The sequence below is a fragment of the Ictalurus punctatus genome, chromosome 12 (assembly GCF_001660625.3).
Source record: "Ictalurus punctatus breed USDA103 chromosome 12, Coco_2.0, whole genome shotgun sequence".
NCBI lineage: Eukaryota > Metazoa > Chordata > Actinopteri > Siluriformes > Ictaluridae > Ictalurus > Ictalurus punctatus.
In genome coordinates, this window is record NC_030427.2 from 26,649,334 (window position 1) to 26,671,532 (window position 22,199).

At 41.5% G+C, this 22,199-nt stretch overlaps 1 protein-coding gene across 4 annotated transcripts; it reads right to left on the reverse strand.

Moving 5' to 3' along the window:
- Positions 1-4,421: 4,421 nt before the first annotated feature.
- Positions 4,422-17,131, reverse strand: LOC108272788 (transmembrane protein 268). 4 transcript variants are annotated; one of them, XM_017481522.3, is made up of 10 exons: positions 16,532-17,131; positions 16,143-16,212; positions 15,234-15,352; positions 11,678-11,772; positions 10,545-10,652; positions 7,961-8,119; positions 6,900-7,010; positions 6,025-6,114; positions 5,281-5,490; positions 4,422-4,731 (listed from the first exon to the last, which is right to left on the reverse strand). In XM_017481522.3, the coding sequence occupies exons 3-10, from the start codon at positions 15,349-15,351 to the stop codon at positions 4,564-4,566; spliced, it is 1,059 nt and encodes a 352-aa protein (XP_017337011.1). In that variant the 5' UTR covers position 15,352; positions 16,143-16,212; positions 16,532-17,131; the 3' UTR covers positions 4,422-4,563. The 4 variants fall into 4 exon arrangements, with proteins under 4 accessions (XP_017337011.1, XP_017337012.1, XP_017337010.1 ...); XM_017481523.3 differs by having other exon boundaries at positions 16,526-17,131; XM_017481521.3 differs by lacking the exon at positions 16,532-17,131 and having other exon boundaries at positions 16,143-16,319.
- Between the last annotated feature and the right edge of the window lie 5,068 nt (positions 17,132-22,199).

The following is a 22,199-nucleotide window of genomic DNA, read 5'->3' on the forward strand; positions in this document are numbered from 1 at the left end:
CCTCCTCCTCTCTCTCTGTTTCTCCTTGTGGCATTTTCTCTCCTTCGTCTCACATGTGCTTGCTATTTATAGATGACCTGTTTTTTTTTTTTTTCCTTTCGTTCGCTCTTTTTTCTCTCTCTTCTTGTCACCATGTTCGATGAAATACTATATGCATTCGAGCAACGCTTGTGCATTCTTCTAACACTTCTCATCTGGGAGATTTCGACTGTGTAGTAAGAGCTACATTCTGCCTTTTAACGTTCAGGGGCTTATATTAATCACTTCATTAATATAAGATGTGCATTCAGAGCCGAGAAAACGAATCCGAGGGCACTGGGAGAGGGGGTGAACTGGAATTGTAGTTATATTTGGCAAACTAGGCTGGCCAGACTAGTCTGCCAGAACACAGATGGTCGTTTAGCCCCCCAATGAGACGCAGCATCTTTGTGATCGTTTAAGCAGGAATCACGCTGCCTCCTCCATCACATGCTTCTGTCTTTCCAGCTCGAATTTTCGCCGCTTCTTTCGCCATGTCCATTTACTCACTGAGCAATCACTCCCAAAGTACATCACCGTGGATTAATGGCTGAAGCTTTGGCTGCTTTTCTTCTTGTGCTTGGTTACATTCCACTGTGCTGTATTACATTATTCCTGGCTGGACAATACGACCATATGTTATGATATATAGTCATGTGGAAAAAAAATAAGGGTTTTTTTTTTGTTTTTGTTTTTTACATATTTGGACAAGCAGACATTTGGTCCTCTTTGAAACAGGGCCTATTAATAAAGGTGATGCACGCTATCAAATGACGCACAAAATTGACATTTTGTAGTGATTCTTTTACAATGTAAATGAACAAAAAACAGATCAGTCACATGGAAATAGTATGTACACCCCTACATTTATCACACCTTGAAAATTTGAATCGGGTGTTCAAGATTGTGTGCCAGTGATTAGAAGCTGCTCAGGGAGTGCAGGTGGAGCCTGTCTTATTTATACCCCTCTCATATCTAGTGTCTGGTGTTCCCTTTGTTATTGAGGTGTGTGGTGTCATCATGCCAAGATCTAAAGAGTTCTCTAAGGTCTTCTGAAAATGGTTGTGGATGCCTATTGGTCTGGCAAGAGATTAAAAGATCTCCAAATTATTTGAAATAGATCATTCCACTGTGAGGAAAACCATCTACAAATAGTGCAGATTTCAAACGACTGCCAATTTACCAACGACCGGCAGTCTCAGTGAATTCAGCCTAAGAGCTGACTGTCTGATGCAAAAAGAAGTCTCCAAGAACCCCAAAGTTTCATCACAGGATCTGCTAGTAAGTCTTGCAGCTGTTGGTGTCAAAGTGCATGCTTCTACAATCAGAAAGAGATTGCACAGATTTGACCTGCATGGGAGGCGTGCCAGGAAAAAGCTTTTGCAAGATGACAGTTTGCTAATGAACATATAGGCAAAGACTAGGCCTTTTGGAATAATGTGCTCTGGACAGACGAATCAAAGATAGAGCAGAGACATGTTTGGCGCTGGCCAATGACAGCTGTCCAGGAGAAGCACCTCATACCAACTGTGAAGCGCGGTGGTGGAAATGTTATGGTTTGGGGTTGCTTCGCTGCCTCAGGGACTGGACAGCTTGCATTCACTGATTCGACTATGAATTCTGCATCGTATCAAAGAGTGCATGAAGATAATGTGAGGCCATCTGTCTGAATGTTGAAGTGGAACCCGAAAGTAGACCTTTCAACAGGATAATGATCCTAAGCCCACTAGAAAATCTACTAAGGAATGGCTCAAAAAGAAGAAATGGAGGGTTATGGTTCCTTGTGGTTTTGTTCAAGTATATCAACTTCATTAATTGGCACTGTTTCAAAGATGATTGATGATGAAAAGACGATGAATGTTTTTTTGTCTAAATATGTCAAAAAAGCCAGCAATTTCCATGAGGTGTACCTATTTTTTCACATGACTGTATGTTGTGATATAAGAACATCATGATTACATTACACTAATCTGTGTGCTTGGCTACATTACACTGTGCTGTTTTTCATTACACTGTTCTGTTTTTCATTACACTGTGCTGTGTTACGTTACACTGTGCTGTATTACATTACACTGTGCTGTGTTACGTTACACTGTGCTGTTTTTCATTACACTGTGCTGTATTACATTACACTGTGCTGTATTACATTACACTGTGCTGTTTTTCATTACACTGTGCTGTATTACATTACACTGTGCTGTGTTACGTTACACTGTGCTGTTTTTCATTACACTGTGCTGTATTACATTACACTGTGCTGTGTTACGTTACATTGTGCTGTGTTACGTTACACTGTGCTGTGTTACATTACACTGTGCTGTGTTACGTTACACTGTGCTGTGTTACGTTACACTGTGCTGTGTTACGTTACATTGTGCTGTGTTACGTTACACTGTGCTGTTTTTCATTACACTGTTCTGTTTTTCATTACACTGTGCTGTGTTACGTTGCACTGTGCTGTATTACATTACACTGTGCTGTGTTACGTTGCACTGTGCTGTATTACATTACACTGTGCTGTATTACATTACACTGTGCTGTGTTATGTTACATTGTGCTGTGTTACGTTGCACTGTGCTGTATTACATTACACTGTGCTGTATTACATTACACTGTGCTGTGTTACGTTACATTGTGCTGTGTTACGTTACACTGTGCTGTATTACATTACACTGTGCTGTATTACATTACACTGTGCTGTGTTACGTTGCACTGTGCTGTATTACATTACACTGTGCTGTGTTACGTTACATTGTGCTGTGTTACGTTACACTGTGCTGTATTACATTACACTGTGCTGTATTACATTACACTGTGCTGTGTTACGTTACATTGTGCTGTGTTACGTTGCACTGTGCTGTATTACATTACACTGTGCTGCATTACATTACATTGTGCTGTGTTACGTTGCACTGTGCTGTATTACATTACACTGTGCTGTATTACATTACACTGTGCTGTGTTACGTTGCACTGTGCTGTATTACATTACACTGTGCTGTGTTACGTTACATTGTGCTGTGTTACGTTACACTGTGCTGTGTTACATTACACTGTGCTGTGTTACATTACACTGTGCTGTTTTTCATTACACTGTGCTGTCTTACATTACACTGTGCTGTGTTACGTTACATTGTGCTGTGTTACGTTACACTGTGCTGTGTTATGTTACACTGTGCTGTGTTATGTTACACTGTGCTATTTTTCATTACACTGTGCTGTTTTTCATTACACTGTGCTGTGTTACGTTGCACTGTGCTGTATTACATTACACTGTGCTGTTTTTCATTACACTGTGCTGTTTTTCATTACACTGTGCTGTTTTTCATTACACTGTGCTGTATTACATTACACTGTGCTGTGTTACGTTACATTGTGCTGTTTTTCATTACACTGTGCTGTTTTTCATTACACTGTGCTGTGTTACGTTGCACTGTGCTGTTTTTCATTACACTGTTCTGTTTTTCATTACACTGTTCTGTTTTTCATTACACTGTTCTGTTTTTCATTACACTGTGCTGTGTTACATTACACTGTGCTGTGTTATGTTACACTGTGCTGTTTTTCTTTACACTGTTCTGTTTTTCGTTACACTGTGCTGTGTTATGTTACACTGTTCTGTTTTTCATTACACTGTGCTGTGTTACATTACACTGTGCTGTTTTTCATTACACTGTGCTGTGTTACATTACACTGTGCTGTGTTACATTACACTGTGCTGTGTTACATTACACTGTGCTGTTTTTCATTACACTGTGCTGTGTTGTCACACTGTGCTGTTTTTCATTACACTGTTCTGTGTTACGTTACACTGTGCTGTTTTTCATTACACTGTGCTATGTTATGTCACACTGTACTGTTTTTCGTTACACTCTGCTGTGTTACATTACACTATGCTATCTACCTCCCTGTCCTGTGTTACCTTTCACTATACTGCCTTCCTCACTGTCCTTGCATTGTGCTCTCTTTATTCCTGAGCTGTTACATTTCACTGTGCTGCCTTATTCACTGAAACTGTAATGTCACTGTATTACATTGCACTGTAACGCTTGCCCCCATGTGCTGGTTCGTTACATTATTGTTACCTTTTTTGGTGCATGGTATAACATTACATTGTGCTGGTTTCCTCTTTGTGCTGTTACATTCCCTTGTTCTCTATTAAACTGTGTTGTCATATGCTCTGCTGAATTAGAATGAGCTTTTTCCACATGCACTTCTGCACAGATTTACTGACTCGTTTTGTGATTCATGCTGACAGCCTAAGCATAATCTCTGAAATGCATCAGCGACTCTCTCTCTCGCTCTCTCTCTCTCTCTCTCTCTCGCTCGCTCGCTCGCTCTCTCTCTCTCTCTTCCTACACAACCTTTATGTAAGATCCACACTAGAACATCACAACTCACCACTTTAAATGAAGAAATATATATTTCACAAAGCAGCTTAACAAATAATTTAAAGAACATTTCTAGAACAGCATGCCCAGGTTTGTTCACATTGAGAACTGCTACAGAAATGTATTTTGGACAGTCTTTCCCAGTTCTAATCTCTCTACTGAAGGAGTTTGTATTGTACATATTGACAAAGACAAAGTGATGCCATTGTGCAGTGATTCCTCTCTGAATCTAGAGGTCCACACGGGGAACTGGGAAGCCTCTCTGATACAAGCAGCTTCACGTAGACGGCACTGTAGATCATCAAAAGCTGGTTCGCAATGTCCTGGAAGCATACACACATACAAATCAGTCAACAATGTGTATAAACCATGTACCATTCATTCATCTTCACTAAACACTTCAGCATCAGGGTCGTAGGGTCGCAGGATTCAGAGTCCATACACACACTTGCACAATTCCTCACACCTAGGGGCAATCTGAAGTCATCAATATACCAGCTGGCATTTTTTGGGTTGTGCGAAGAAACACATTGAGTTCATGTTAAACTCCATAACCCAAACTCAGGATCAAACAACGGACCGTCTAGCTGTGAGGCAGCAAGGGTGCTACCCCTGTAGCTACCTGCTATGCAATGGTGCTACCCCTGTACCATATTTTCAGTCTATAATTTGCTTCTTTCTAAGTCACATCAATGTAGAGGACATTCTTATTTATAGAAGAGCTAAGTATAGCTTAGCAGCAGCTGGGTAATGTCTCACGTTCACCTACACACTGGCTCAGTTTAATGATTTCTGCTTGCTATGACAACGGTGTTATTTAAAACTGAGACCATTAGTGAAGCACGGGAGTGAACTTCTCTATACCTCTGTACCTGATATGAGAGGGTAAAGTCCGGTAACAGACTAAATGTTTGGGTCAGTGTAACTTCTTCTCTTTTCTTGTGTGGAGAGCGACTCTCTCTGCCCGGTCCAAGCAGGGGGTACGCTTCATCAGGATCCTCGCTGATCTCTCCAGCGTCCGGCTCAGGGAGTGGGAATTCAGCCACTACGATGAGGTGGGACATTCTTTTCTTCAGTTTGTTCTAGAGAGTAAAATGGAGAAGATTTGTTCTTGATTTTATAATTGTGAAAACGTAAAATATTTCTATACATCCATCTTTTCATCCATTCATTTTCTATACCACTTATCCTCGAGGGTCACGGGGAACCTGGAGCCTATCCCAGGGATCATCGGGCACAAGGCGGGGTACACCATGGACAGGGTGACAATCCATCGCAGGGCACAATCACATACACATTCACACACCCATTCATACACTACGGACACTTTAGACACGCCAATCAGTCTAGCGTGCATGTGTTTGGACTGGGGGAGGAAACCGGAGTACCCGGAGGAAACCCCCGCAGCACGGGGAGAACACGCAAACTCCGCACACACAGGGCAGTGGCAGGAATCCCCCCAACCCTGGAGATATGAGGCGAACGTGCTAACCACTAAACCACCGTGTGCCCTTATTCGTATATAATATCTGAAAATAATTGCGCATATATATATATATAAAGCCTGCGTATGTCCAACACTATTTTGTATTGCTGGTTAAAAGTAGCCTACAAACCTTTATCTCATCTCTGACCAAGTCCAGCTCCTCTAAAGTTTCAGTCAGGGTTCGCAGGCATGGACCTAAGTCCCAGAACACACAACAAAGCTACGAGAAAGAGAGAGAGAGAGAGAGAGAGAGAGAGAGAGAGAGCAGACTGTTCATAAAAACTCTCATGCTGTGGTAGAAACATGTTTTTATCAGATAAAGTAGGAGTTTAACCTGATTCTGTATACAAATGCATAAAGGGAAAAAAGCAGTCTCAGTTTAGACCAGAACCAACAAAGCATTTCAGCAGTGTGAACCGAGTTCTTGGAAAATTTCTATAAAAAAGCCGTGGAAAAAAAAACTTTTCAGAGTTCAGAGATTAACTACAGGGCGAGAGCTATTATGTCAGTTTTAAAAGAGTTTCATAAATTTAAAAAAATATATATATATTTAAAGACGACTGGGTAGGGATGTATCCGTTTATTCCGCCTGAGTCAAATTCAAAACTGTGGCTCAAGTCAAAATTGGAGACATGATGTGCCACTATGAAACAAAATACAGTATAAGCACTTCAAACTGTCTCATTTATATCAATACACGATTTAATAATGGTTTTATGGTATGCTAATGGTTTAATAATGGTATGAAACGGTCACTGTCGTTGCTTCCATTAAGTTGTGTTAATTGCTTATTCAGATTTCGTGAGCATTTTACAGCATGTAATCCAGACTTTTGCGAATTTTACAAACGGTTTGGATTCACTCAAAATCCAATCAGGTGACGTTTCTTAAAACACTGACACGCCCTTCCTGACAGATCCATAACTTCAACTGAAAGACGAAAGAGCACATAGATCAAACACAGACAGTTTACTATTTAGGTTTCTTCTTGTGGCAGAACCTTACCTGCATTTTCCCAGTGCACTTTTCAATCCAGTCCGCTACCCCCAGGAGCAGACCGTACCCGATGAGCCGCTCGTTGACTTGCACCAGACGCACGTCGATATTCACGTTGATCTGTGCCGAGAAACGCGACAACGGTCTTAAATCATAGAACTGCTATACAAGCTTCACCTGACTCCACCTGTGCACTCAGGTGACCTTGGCAGAGATTATTTCTATATAAATCACTGTGATTCAAAGTTATCTCTGAAAATATATTATTAATATAGGCAGAAAAACACTTTAAAACAATACAAACTATAATTTCAACAAAACAGAAATTAGAAATCTTTCTAAGCTTCTCTGTGCCCATGATAGCCTCAGAGTCCTGTTCTTAGCTGACAGGAGTGGATGATGATGTGGTCTTCTGCTGTTGGAGCTATCCACCTGAAGCTTCGAGACTTGGTGCACGCTGAGATGCTTTTCTGCTCATCACGGTTGTAAAGAGTGATTATTTGAGTTACTATATCCTTCCTTGCAGCTCAAACCAATACATCCATATGTTTTTGTTGTTGTTCTTTTGCACACCAGCCTGTGTAAAATCTCTAGAGACTGTTGTGTGTGAAATTCCCAGGAGATTTCTGAAATTACCCCGGTGTCCGGCGCAATTCCCTCATTGGTCCTTCTCTATCACGGCCCCCTAATAATCCCCATCTCTGAATTGTCTACATCACTCTGTCCTCTCCACTAATATCTGGTGTGTGGTGGGTGTTCGGGCGCACTATGGCTGCCGTCACATCATCCAGGTGGATGCGACACCCTAATGGTGGTTCAGGATGATTCAAGTTGATCTTGCTAATGTTTGGTGTAGTTATGGGGTGATTTGTGCATGCAAGACTACACAATGCACATGACTGGAACGGTAAACCACGGTAAATACAGAAGTGGTCTTACACTCATAGATTGATTATTCAGACAACACATGTACAAATTTTCGAAGACAATAATTAAGCTCGTGGACTAGCTGGGAGTGAATTTCCCTTGGTGAGTTTGGAAGAGGACTTTGATATGAAGCGTTTTCCTGCCTCTTTGTTGCTGTAGTGGAAGACGAGGATGATGACGGCGGTGATGACGAGGACGACGATGCTCACACACAGACAGAGAACCCAGAGTTTCATGATGCTCTCATTGAGGTAAAGGTGCAGACTGGAGTACAGGGCACACCACAGCACCACATACATAATCTGCCGAGAGAAACCAGTCACGTCACACACATGCACACACTCCACGTCCTACTGAAATAACAACGTCAAATTCCGCAACAAACTCCGGAGCAGAGATGAGTGAGTCGTGAGTCATATGAAGGAACTGTGAGGCATTTAAATGAATTATGATTCATGAATGAAGTGAATTGCAACACCAATTCTGAAAAAGTTGGGGCAGTATGGAAAATGCAAAAAAAAAAAAAAAGAGTCATTTAAAAATTCAGTTCACCTGTATTTATACTGAAATCACATTATTAACACATTATTTGATGTTTTACTTTGTGAATTTTAATTTATTTTTGAAAATATACACTCATTACAAATCTGATGACTGCAACAGACTCCAAAAAAGTTGGGACAGTCGACTGTTTAGCACTGTGTAACATCGCCTTTTCTTTTAATAACACGTATTAAGCGTTTGGACGCTGAGTGAAGACACCGGTTGGTTAAGTTTAGCAAGAGGAATTTTCCCCCATTCATCCATTATACATTTCTTCAGCTGTGCAGCTGTACAGGGCCTTCGTTGAACTATTTTGCGCTTTATAATGCGCCACACATTCTCAATGGGAGACAGGTCAGGACTGCAGGCAGTTCATGCTAATACCCGCACTCTCTGCTTACGCAACCATGCGCTTGTAATCCGGGCAGAATGTGGTTCGTCATTTTCCTGCTTAGGATGGCAGCAGATGTTGCTCCAAAACGTGTACATATCTTTCTGCATTAATGATGCCCTTACAGATGTGCGAGTTACCCATGCCATGGGCACTGACACGCCCCCATATCATGACAGATGCTGGGTTTTGGACCTGATGCTGATAACAGCTTGGATGGTCCTTTTCCGCTTTGGCCCGGAGAACACGACGGCTGTTTTGTCCAAAAACTACTTGAAATGTCGACTCATCGGACCACAAAACACGATTCCACTGTGTTAATGTCCATCTCAGATGAGACCGAGCCCAGAGAAGTGGGCGGAGTTTCTGGACAGTTTTAATGTATGGCTTCTGCTTTGCGTAGTAAAGCTTTAACTTGCATCTGTGGATGCAGCGGCGAATGGTGTTGACTAACAAAGGTTTACCAAAGTATTCCCGAGCCCATGTCAGGATCTCCAATACAGACTCATGACGGTTTTTAAGACAGTGACGTCTGAGGGATCGGAGATCACGCGCATTCAGAAGTGGTTTTCGGCCTCGCCCTTTACACACCGAGATCTGATCGGATTCCTTGAATCTTTTGATTATATTGTGCACTGTAGAAGATGAAATGCCCAAAGTCCTACCGATTTGTATTTGGGGAATGTTGTTCTCAAAGCGTTGGATTATGACTCATCTGTTGGCAGATTGTCGAGCCTCGACCCGTCCTTGCCCTTGAAGGACTAGGCCTTTTTTGGAGGCTCCTTATATACTACGCTTAGACGATTGCCTCACCTGTTTCACATCACCTTCTTACTTCAACTTCTCCCATCGCTATTAGTCCTAAATTGCCCCGTCCCAACTTTTTTGGAACGTGTTGCATGCATCAATTTCAAAATAAACGTTTACCTATGTAGTTGATTAGGTATAACATCAAATACCTTGTCTTTATACGTCAAAGTACATTTACACATCTTTGTTTTTATTAGCCTTTCCCATACCGTCCCAACTTTTGCGGAATTGGCGTTGTATGTCACAGCCATGCTGTGAGTTGTATAACCAGAGACATCCTCCAGTTCTTGAATTCATTCTGCCGAGAGCACGTTTAGACATGTTTAAATGTTTAGCTTAAAATAATCTAATCTGGAATGAATTTCACCTCAAACATAGTCCATCAGCCAAGATATGTCTGGTATGTTATGATGTTTGTTTTCTTTTTACGTTTTGCTCTGGAGATAAATATCCACACATCCATCTCTCTCTCTCTCTCTCTCTCTCTCTCTCTCTCTCTCTCTCTCTCTCTTTCAGATCACACACAGTTCTTCAGTAATGTTGCACAGACTTGCTAATGTGGTTTGAGACACAGTGTGAATTTCAGGAATCTATAAAAAAAAAAAAATTCACAGTGTAGCTGAACGCTGTGATGTTTTTGAAGGTATCCATCCTGGACATGCGGAATTATCCCCCCCACCCCCCACCCCCCACCCCCCACACACACATATTTGTAAATACAGACATTTCGTGCTATTTTACAAAACACTTCATTCCAAATGGATGGTTCATATCAAATGAGATTACGTACCTACAATGTTATTTGAAGCAAGAATATTAAGCTATCTGCATTTATTTATGGAAAAATATGCATTACTCATACCCCCCAGTGCACAGCAAAACAACAAAACAAAAACAAGTATAAGACACTAAACATGTCATGGCTGATTGACTACATTTTAGTTATTTATCTTTAATAGCTTCCATCGGAAATTGTCTCTTACTGGGGCCAGGATGAAATGAAACAGAGACGAGTTGAAGAACAGGTATCTTTTGATGGAAGGATGTTCCAGCGCTGTCCTGAGAGGAGTCTCAAAGTCCTCAGCAGGGATCTGCGTTGGAGCCGAAAAAACAGTGGCACTGTAATATACAGTATAGTATTGCATGGCAGAAACATTCCTGGAGCAGGGGTGTCCAAATTTAGTCTATAGTCTATATCAGGGGTTCCCAGACTTTCCCAGGGCAAGGCCCCCCAAATGGCATTAACGTTTGACCGAGGCCCCCCTTTTGCGAGATGTGTGAATTTAAAACACATTAAAAATACAGACTTCTGAATATGCCCCCTTTTTTTTATTATTAATAATTACATCTTACATCTTTACATTACATTACATTAGAAATTGATTGTGTGTGTGTGTGTGTGTCTGAGAGTGAGAAAGAGAAAACATACTAGTGGGAGGGATGCGCACACCAAATTGTTGAGGCCCCCGGGTGCCCCCTGTCGGCCCCCAAGGGGGCTGCGGCCCCACGTTGAAAACCACTGGTCTATAGGACTCTGTGTGTATGTATATACATATATATATCCATCCATCCATTTTCTCTACCGCTTATCCTACACAGGGTCGCAGGGAGCCTGGGGCCTATCCTACAGGGGATGCGGGGGACACAATGGATGGGGTGACAACCTATCGCAGGGCACAATCGTACACACACACACACTCACACGCTAAGGACAATTTTAACGCTGTCAATCATCCTACAACACTTCTTTGGACTGGGAGAGTAGACTTCACGAAAGGTTTTCCATGCTTACTGGTTTCCAGCTCTTTGGAAATCGCCCCTTCTCACTGTTAACTTGACACTTTTTGCCTGTAGCCATGACTAAACATCATTCTGTAAATTCATTTGCAGGTGTAGTCAGGGGAAAAGGAAATCTCGTACAGTTTAGCTAACCGTGTTAACACATTCTGAGTCTGAAAAAGGAAAAATAACGTCTAACGTGTTGGCCACCTATCATTCCTTCTAGCAGAGAAGCCGCGTTTGGCCCTGGGGCCGGACTTTGGACACCCCTGTCCTAGATCTGTTTTGAGGCTGTACGTTTAAGAATGTAAAGAAGAGATGTTTAGAGAATACTAACGTGGAAGCCTTCTTCCTCCAGCTTTGTCAAGCAAAGTTCCAGGTCGAAGCTTGGTGTTAATATAGAGGGTGTTGTTATGGCCACTACACTCTGACCTGATAAACACACACACACACACACACACACACACACACATGCAAATATGCTCAAAGATGTAAGACTGAAAATGGACATTCGGTTCCAGCAGAAAAAGGGGAAAAAAAAGCCCTTTAAACGTCATATAAATGTACACTGTATGTGTAAAGTATTTAAATTCGCCTGTAAAATGCCATTATACGTCGTAAAATAAACAAGAAATAAATAAACAAGAAATAAACATTTCCCAAAGTGTTCTATTCCTCTTGAATCATAGAAAAATTGTATTAATTAATTGACCAGTGGCACATCATACTTTACATCATACTTTTGATCTGTTTATACCTACATTTCATGTTGTGTAGCCTTTGTTATCGCTTACGTTAAAGCAGCTCTAAGCAGTCATTACCTCTATTTGTTTTCGCTCTCTCTAGACGTTAATAAGCCAACAAATTCAGCTTGACGTGTTACATAAAAACCAGAAAGCGCAAAGTCCTCTGTCCTGAAGACTCGCGGAAAAACAAAAATACATACATGTCAAACAAATAAATCACAACGTGTTATTTTATCTGTCAGATCGTGTAGATCCTCCACCATGCAAGTCCTTCTTGAATGAATCAGTCGTCGCTATGGGAACAACGATGCGTTCGAGCGAGCGCGTTAATGTAGACGTGTGATTCGCCTCGCAGAAGTATAGAAAATGAATCGACGCCTTCTGTCCAATCAGATTCGAGACTTCGACAGCTCTCAGGTACACATACAGGATAATACAGGGCCACACAGCATGTAACACAGTAAAACAGGTTATATAAAGTATTCTGCCAAGATGTTTGTGTGAAGGGTTGGTATTGTAGCGCTTCATACGTGATCTGGTAACACGCTGTAGAACCACATCTCGGCTGATAACACCATACCACTCGTTAGGCGTGTGCGTTGCCGTCGGCGTTTTTTTTATCGTTTCACTTTCAGTTTTCTGCTGGTTTGCCATTTAGACTGAAAGAGTTATGGGGATGTTTTTTTTTGTATCTGACAGGAAGGTACATTATGTGTCATGGCTGGAAAGGCAAAACATGTTTAAGGTGTCATTAATGGTGTTGAATGAAAAATGTCAGTCCTTTATTTCTGTCTTTCTATAACAGAAATATGAGTCAGCAAATGATGAAGGAATATTATAATTCTGTAAATAAAATAAGTGAATCGTATACAGGTCGCACGGCACACTGTGCTATTATCAGTAACCGGACACGGACTTTTCTGTGTGGAAATAAAACGTTCATATTGTACGCCCGTTCGTAATCTTGTTAAGAGACAGTTGCGTATTATAAAATTGACTCTATTTATAACATTCGATTAGCCGGTTGGAAAATATATACGATCACTACTAAGGTCAGTGCATTTCTTCATAAATAAATAAAAAAGTACTGTTTTCTTTACACAACGTAATAGTGTAGTTAAGCTAACTAACTCTATCAAATCGTACACTGTGAAGCCAACCCATACGCGCTTGTTGAAAATCCCCTTCCAGACTGATTCCCCTCTTTGCTATAACGATACGCTCCACTCTTCTGGGAAGGCTTTCCGGTGCACTGTAAAACCCGGATAAGTCCGTTTAACTCAAAAAATTCGAGGAAACGAATTACCTCCAAAAGTTTTCAAGTTGATAAATCAATTTCTTTACGCCAAACACACTTCGATATGACGAAAATTCATTTTAAATGACAGCTTTGGAGTTCAATTTTTGCTATATTAAAGTGTGTTTGGCGTAAAGGAATTGACTTATCAAGTTGAAAACTGTTGAGGTAATTCGTTTCCTCGGATTTTTTTTGAGTTAAACGACCTCATCCGGTTTTACGGTGTGGATTTTTGGAGATTTCGCAACTCTGGCGTTTTTTTTTTTCTTTCCGTCTCGCAATTACGAGTTTACATCTCGTCTCCTCGCCATTTAGACGCCCAATTCACGACTAGTGACGCACCGAGAAAGCATCGATCGTGCCTATAAGTGGGCTGTATAAGAACAACATTCATCAGCCAGTCGAGACGTGGAAAACCAGATGCTACCGCACGCTCATCTGAAGTTAGTCACGTTTCAGGGACTGCATCGAGTCATATTACGAGTAAGAAATATCAGAATCGTGAGATGCTGACTCAAACTTGCGAGAGAGAGAGAGAGAGACAGAGAAAAGAGTCCGAATTGCAAGATATAAAGTCGCAACAGTGATAAATAAAGTTGCAATTACCTTCCGTAGTAAGTATCTTAATTATTCAAAACACTACTGTCTATAGGCATATTAATAATTGATTTCAATTAAGTTCAATGAAGACGTTTTGTTACTTCCTGTCAGAATTCACGGATGTGATAAGAAACACCGAGTCCAGGTTAATACACTGAACCAGATCCGTGTTCCACAGCGCTAGGTTAACTGTAACTTTATGTTATCCAGCAAGGAAAAGTCTTAAGGACAGAAGTCTTTGCGGTTTCTCGGAAACCTGACAAGCTGTGCGTCTTCTTACTCCCTTAACCTAAATAGAGAGAAAAAGAAATTGAGAACCACTGGTGAGGGAACAACTGTTTATAGCTGCCATGACGGAAGTGTTAACAGGAAATATCATGGTTTGCAGACGTTCCGTGAATGTTATTATAAATCCATATGGTGTGTTGTGAAACTTAATAACTGGTCAAATTGCCGTGCTGTAAATAATAACTCGGTGGTAAGAGTAACTCCGTTTCGCTTGTGGCTGCATCATATCACCGGGTCTTTGATTATTTTCCTATAACAGCACGTATACGATACTGACTTGTCTTACGATGTATATTATCCTCGCCCGTGTGTCTGTAGCTCACTGCATTAATCCGGGTGCACGCTGTGCCATTTTTAATAGGCCTTTGAGACTGTACGAACTTAAACCCCGCTGTAAGCCACGTCACACTGTAGGGTCTCGGCTGTCATCGGTGTCGCAGTGTACGACCGTCGAGGCGCGAAAAACGGACGGACGCACGCAAGAAGACGCACTGTATTTAATCAGAGGAAAAATTCTAGCGCAACGGCTGTCGGGGAACACGGCAAACTAGTGATCAAAGACTGCAGACTTTGCCCTAGGATTACAGGAGTCTTATAGGATTCTCAGAGGACCAAATGGTAGAGTGCGAACCCGGGTTTAGTCTCTAAAAGTCCGTATCTTTTCTATACTACGTGAGATGATACCCCATATGTCCCCGCAGGAGTTGGGGTCAGACATGATACAGCGCCCCTTGAGGCAGAGAGAGTTAAGGGCCCAACAGTGGCAGCTTGGCAGTGCTGTGGCTTGAACCCCCGACCTTCTGATCAGTAACCCAGAGCCTTAACCGCCAAGCCACCACTGCCCCAAATAATGTTGTTCTGTTAGTATAAAGTGAATGTTTAACCGCAACGTTAAACACCAGACTCTACATAGACTGCATTTCAGAATTGGGAAATCCCAGTGTCATGTTAGTGCAACATACCATTTGTCCATGTGGACGTTCCGCTGCTTGTTCTACGGACTCGGGTGTTTTCCGACGGTCGTGATCCGGATTCAGGATCAAACCCGTCTCTGTTCCGCTGACCGGCCCCGTCCGCCATGCTGAGAAAGTTTCGCGAGATCAATAATCTGTCTGATTGTTAGAAATCGTGTATATATAGATATATCTTTAGAGTTCGATTGTAGAAAACCGAACTGAATCAACGCACGAGAAGAAAACAAGAGCATGATTCATTTTCTTTCATCACAATCCAACTAAATCACTCATGTGTCATATGATTATCAGCGGTTGTTCAGCTGATAGTTACTTCTTCCAGGCAGACAAAGCTGTTCCTTCTTTCCTCTTGCTCACATCATTCACACTTCAGCTGGAGATTCCACGACAGCTTCATAATGAACTCTCGGCCGGTCCGAGCGATACTGCGGTTCAAGCCTGTTGTCTCGTTTAAACGTTCTAACGCGTTATCCAATCAGATTTTAAAGCCAGGTAGCTCGATGGCTCTTTTTTGTTGTTGTTTTTGGCTGCAGATTTGCAGATCTGCAGAAAGTAGTCATGTGTAGAACTAGGCAAAACAGAACGGGAAACACCGACCTGGAGCACTTCTTCTTTTATAGTTTCGTGAAACGTTTTTCATCAAAGAGAAAGATTCCTCAATGTACCTTCTCGACTTGGCTTGGTTCACCAGAACAGCATTTTTAAAAAAAAACAACAAAAAAAAAACATGAATGAATATCTCTAGAAGAATCTTCTGCTCCGCATAGAGCGGTTCATCCAACGCACAAGACTGAGAGCAGATACTACATGAGGATGCATAACCTGTGTATGTTTCCTATGTCGAAGTAAAGAGCTCAGCTCCTCCCATGCTGTGATCTGAACAAGATTGAAACTTACTGCACTGTAGATGAAGCAGTCAGTACAGCACCATATGCCCACCGCTCGCTGCTCTCTAACACTTCCCGATCTGCGAATGAGAAACATAGCACCAGAAAGAGAACAAGGACAAATGCCATTGAATAAAATGCAGCATCACACCATCTCTCTCTCTCTCTCATGCACTCTCTCTCTCACTCTATCTCTCTCTCTCTCACTCTCATGCGCTCTCTCACTCTGTCTCTCTCTCTCTCTCTCACTCTCATGCGCTCTCTCTCTCTCTCTCTCTCATGCGCTCTCTCTCTCACTCTCTCTCTCTCTCACTCTCATGCGCTCTCTCTCTCACTCTCTCTCTCTCTCTCTCTCTCTCTCTCTCTCTCTCTCTCTCTCTCTCTCTCACTCACACTTACTGCTGCTAGCTGTCAGGACAGGAAACACACATTAGAACGCTGACACGTCCATGTCTTCTTTCACTGTCGCATTTTGCATTTTCTGTTTGCTCCACATGCTCTTACTTCTCTTCCAGAGTTGATCTGAGCTAGCTCCGCCCACTCACCTGTCAGGTTCTTAACATCTCCGCTATTACCTTGTCGTCTTGATCTTCATTCTTTTCTTACGTGCTCTGCAAAACCCGTTCTCTTTCGCTCTCTTTCTCTCGACCCTCTAGGTTTGTCATCACTTCCTTCTTTGCATGCCTGCGACACCTTAGCAGCAGCAGCCCCTCCCCCCCTTTTTTTGTGCACATCTTTCTTTCCTCTTTCTCTTTCATGCCTCAACTCGTGACTCGGATCCACATAACCCGGGGAGCTCCGAGGAACTTCTCGGTGTGGCGTCCGGCTGAGAATCTCGATCATTCTTCAAAGTGATGCATCACTCAAAATTCCGTCTCATGGGAACGTCTCGATCGAAAACCCCTGGCAGAGTTGAAAATATTCTATTAAGAAATCGGTCTTTCTTAGATCAACTTCTGTCAATCGAAGCTACAGATTAAACTGTCGTCAACTTTGGGCTGGTGATCATGTGCTTCTGAATCACTGTCTCTCAAATCTTGGCTCTTTGTGGGGATTTCCCCTAACCTGTGTTTTTAAGTATAACCACAACTCAGTCTCGGTAAGCAAAAGGAAATCGTTTGCCTATTTCTGTTTTACATTTGCAGGCTCCCAAATATATATCAACACCTTTATCTGTCTTCTTCTACACGTCCATTGATGGAAAGGGACTACCACAGGACTCTTGTAATATCTGGTGGTCATTTGCACTGATAGATAGTGGGGGGGCTGTAGCAACAAATGTGCTACAGTCAGTAATAAAAACAACTTTTCCTGGATATAATGGCCAATAGGTGTAGCTACAACACGCCTGATGAAGTCCAAACTGATATTTGCATGTTGTTTCATAATGAAGAAGTTGTTTCATAATGAATAAGTCTCTCTGCTGCCCTCTTGAGGTACAGATCAGCAAACACAAGCAGATTAGTGCAGTTCTAGGTACCACTGAGATTTTGTTTTACGTAAATATGAGATATACGTTTTATGAACTATGTGTGTGTGTGTGTGTGTGTGTGTGTGTGCTGATAACTGCTTCAAATATATACCCTGCTAATCAGAAACACAGTATCACCTCATGTTGAAGCTTTAAAATATCATCAGTCAAGGTGGTGTTATTTTATATATGTGTGTTTGCCTGGGAAAACCTTTCACATGGTCACATTTTGACTATGTATAGTCCTAAATAGTTGTCCATGACGTTCTTTATCTCTTTTGCACATATCTCAATAGCTTTTTTTTTTTTTTTTTTTATCTCAAAAGTGAGAAGGGAGAAAATTGCATTGAATTTCATTCCAGTTCTGTGCCCAGCTCTACGTCTTATAATCTGATCTACTTATGGAAAATTCTGGCTGATTTTATAGAGTTTACAGTGGGAAACGAGCTCTGCTGATTTTGTTCTGCTGACTAGAAAGTTTCCCCAGAGTGCCACATATATCTGTATTGGACTTTATACCTGTGATGTACGCTGAGGCTGGACACTCTGTCATGTACACTATATGACTAAAGGTCTGTGAACACCTGACCATCACAGATATACACTACCGGTCAAGAGATTAGATGCAGTCATTCTTTATTTTTATTTCTTTTATCTCGACATTTTAGAATAATAATAATAATACTAATAAAGTCATCAAAACTCTGGAGTAACACAAATGGAACTATGGGAATTATGTTAATTATGAAAATTAATTGTGTGTTAAATTTAATTATGTTCAAGTAAAAAAAATCCAAAATAAATCAAAGTAATTGAGTATTTTATCATCTTCAAAGTCGACGCCCTTTTCGCCTAGAATATTCCAGAAATGTATTCTTGGCGTTTTCTCGAGCGATTTCTTGAGGAATTTCCCTGAGATGATTTTTAAACAGTATTAAAGGAGTTCACACCGACGCCGGACTCTTACCGGCTGCTTTTCACAATATTTCACTCCGAGTCGTCCATTTAAAAAGAGATTTATTTGGTAAATAAAATGTTAGTTTTCTAGTGAAAGAAATGAACACGTCGGAACGATATATATATTTTTGTCTACGACACCGATTTCACACATTTAATCACACACCTTCAGATCAAAAGGCTTTTAACATCATGAGAAACATTTCAGTCGAGTGTCCACAAACTATTGACCGGTGGTGTATAAATGAGTATTCCCCAAAAGGTTGGAAGCACAGAATTGTCTAGAATTTCGTTTCAGTGGAGCTAAGACGCCCAAACCTGTTCCTGTTCCAGCGTGACGATGCGCCTGTGCACAAAGCGAGCTCCATGACGACACGGTGTGTTAAGGTTGGACTGGAAGAACTCGAGTGTCCTGCACAGAGCCCTGACCTCAACCCCACTGAACACCTTTGGGATGAACAGGAACACCGACTGCACCCCAGGCCTCCTCACCTAACACCTCACGAATGCGCTTGTGGCGAAATGAGCACAAATACCCACAGCCAAAGGAGGAGTAAATCAGGATGTTCAACAAGCACGTATGGGTGTGATCGTCGGGTGTCCACATACTTTTGGAGAAGGGAAAATCATTAAATTGTGCATGACTCCAGAAATGGACTCTCTTGTTGAACTATCTACTAGAAAAGTATGCATGCATCTAAAGCAAAGGAGCCATTCCACCGAATGGGTGATGTTTGCATGTTGTAACTCTTAAAAATTAAACGTCATTTAAAAAAAAAAATCAACACTGAATCTAATAACACACACATTCCACTGTTCAAACTGTCCATTCGTCAATCTCAGGTCTCTTTATTTCCTTTTTTACAAGGTTTCAAAGTGGGAGATGGATGCATTTTTCTCAGTCCTGTTAACAAAGAATCATGTGTCTTTAAAAAAAAAAAAAAAAAAAAAAAGGATGTTTAAAAGCAGTGTCAATGAATTCCTTTGTTTTCCTCTCACAAAAGTGTTTATTTGAAAGAAATGGTTGGCTGCATGTTTAAATAATTGATATCTGTCATGAAAAATCACTATACATGCACACAAGGTGTGTCTGTTTTTAAAAATGCAAAGCCATTTATTGTTTTCATTTTAAAGGTGACCCAAACCTCAACACATGCTAACACATGCAAGCATCATGCTAACACATCCTAAAACATGCTAGCATCATGTTAAAACATGCTAGCATGATGCAATCGCATGCAAGCATCATGCTAACACATCCTAAAACATGCTAGCATCATGTTAAAACATGCTAGCATGATGCAATCGCATGCAAGCATCATGCTAACACATCCTAAAACATGCTAGCATCATGTTAAAACATGCTAGCATGATGCAATCGCATGCAAGCATCATGCTAACACATCCTAAAACATGCTAGCATCATGCTAAAACATGCTAGCATGATGCAATCGCATGCAAGCATCATGCTAACACATCCTAAAACATGCTAGCATCATGCTTAAACATGCTAGCATGATGCTAAAACATGCTAGCATCATTCTAAAACCTTCTAGCAACCTATCAGTCTGGCTCTCGAAAGTATTGGCACTCTACGGGGGCGGCTCTCGAAAGTATTGGCACCTATTCAGAATTTTGCCACTGCAAGCACCACTCACATTTTCTTCAGGAAATGTACCGGTCTAGTTAATTAAGCTATTGGATATATGATGGACATAACACAATTGAGAAAAGCGGTGGTTTAACTTTATTTTTTAGAGAATAACAATTTAATAACAGGAATGAATGCTGATTAACAGGAATGTGTATCTGTACTGGGTGTGTGTGTGTGTGTGTGCATCGCTTGAGTGTGTGTGAGACAGAGCTCTCTGAAGGAATGTGCTTATAGTTCATCACAGTGAAGAAGATGGAAAGAGAAAGAAGGAGAAGACAGAGAGAACGGAGATAGAGAGTGTGGCAGACGTATCTCCTTCCTCAAAAATATTCAGTTGCAGAAACTACATCCAACAGTGTTTTCGCTAGAATTGCACTCAATTCCTGAAAACAAACGTGCCTGGCCCTTTCTAAAAGGCCTTCTCTAGTTTGGCCCAGACTTCTCTCTCAATGTCCATGTGACGACCTGTGACTGGCGTCGGGGGCGGGATGATGCACACAATGTCCTCAAACAAGTACCAAAGGATGTCTTCGTGGGCTGGCCAGAAAAATCTTTTGCATACAACCGACCTCAAGATGTGTTTCACACCAGGGTACAGATCACCATCGTGCTTCAGCACACGCCATTTGCCAACAACTTCAAGACTTTCCCACTAAACTTCCATCACTGTGGGAGCCATGGGAGCTGTCTGCTGAACTTGAAAAGCTTTGCATTGAAGTTCAGGTTTTGTGTTGTCGTGCACAAGCTGACGTCCCTGTATATCGGTCCTCCGTGGGCTAGGGACACTACGTGATGGATCCTCATAATGGATGGAACATCATTGGGCATCTCTGAAACTGCTTTATCAACTGCTTCCTCACTGAGATAAAAACAACTGGATTTTTGTGTCTGTGCTTCTCTGTGGATGTACAGCTTGCTCTGGTGATAACCGGGGGCTGTGTGGAGGGGTGATGAGGTTTTGGAGGGCTTCTTTCCTGTCCCTGATCCTATGGTAATCCTCCCTCCATTTGCTGCAACGTCTGCGCTTTTCTCTCTCGCTGAGGTCATTGATTAGCTTCTTCCTGCCTGACTCGAGGGCCTTCCTGTATTTTTCCACATTCCTTCTCTAAATATTTCTGTCTCCTCTCAGGGTCTGCAGCACTTAGTGGTGGATTGGCTCCCTGTGAGCTCCCTATTCACATTGTAAAACTGATACTGTACGTCTACAACGTAAATAACGGTAACTGTAAAACTTACAAATCAAGTAAATCGTATTACATAAACTAATATTCACACTAATAAATCAATACACCAGAGGATGCTACTCACTCCTGTTACTGTTACTCAGTCCTGTTATGGTTTATATGAGTAACAGGACTTAGGTTTTAGCATAGAATTAGCAAATACATTAAATATAGCCACATGGAATACATGCTAATAGCATGAGGACGTGGAGTAAACTCTAGTGATTTACCAAAAATAAGTATTTTTTAAAAATAAACAAACAACATCTAAGAAATATTGTAGGGAGCAGGACAGTATGTTGAGATGGACCTTCTCAGACAATATCAGTTGCAATATCATCAAATAGACAGAAAAGAAAATGAGAGGATTTACTTTTGGTCTTCACATTGCCTTTAGGAGATCCAGATGATGCGACGTCCTGTTGGAAATGTGTCTTGTGGAATGTTCCTCGTTTTTCAGAGTGGGGAATGTGTTAGTGTTTCATTGTAAAGTATAGAGATAGAGAGTTGTCATGCAATAAATGCAATGTTTTTAGTGTTCTAAGGCTCTGGGTTACTGATCAGAAGGTTGGGGGTTCAAGCCCCAGCACTGCCAAGCTGCCACTGTTGGGTCCTTGAGCAAGGCCCTTAACCCTCTCTGCTCCAGGGGGCGCTGTATCATACCTGACCCTGTGCTCTGACCCCAACTTCCTGACATGCTGTTGTATGCGAAGAAAAGACTTTCACTGTACTGTGACAAATAAAAACTCATTATGTATTTAA

Coding starts and splice junctions, on each gene's coding strand:
- LOC108272788 (XM_017481521.3), bottom strand. CDS start 16,303: ATGAGAGAGAGAGAGAGATGGTGTGATGCTGCATTTTATTCAATGGCA. Junction 8,120..10,544: donor TTCATTTCATCCTGGCCCCA/GTAAGAGACAAT, acceptor TTCTCTCGGCAG/ATTATGTATGTGGTGCTGTG. Junction 5,491..6,024: donor TGGTCAGAGATGAGATAAAG/GTTTGTAGGCTA, acceptor TTTACTCTCTAG/AACAAACTGAAGAAAAGAAT.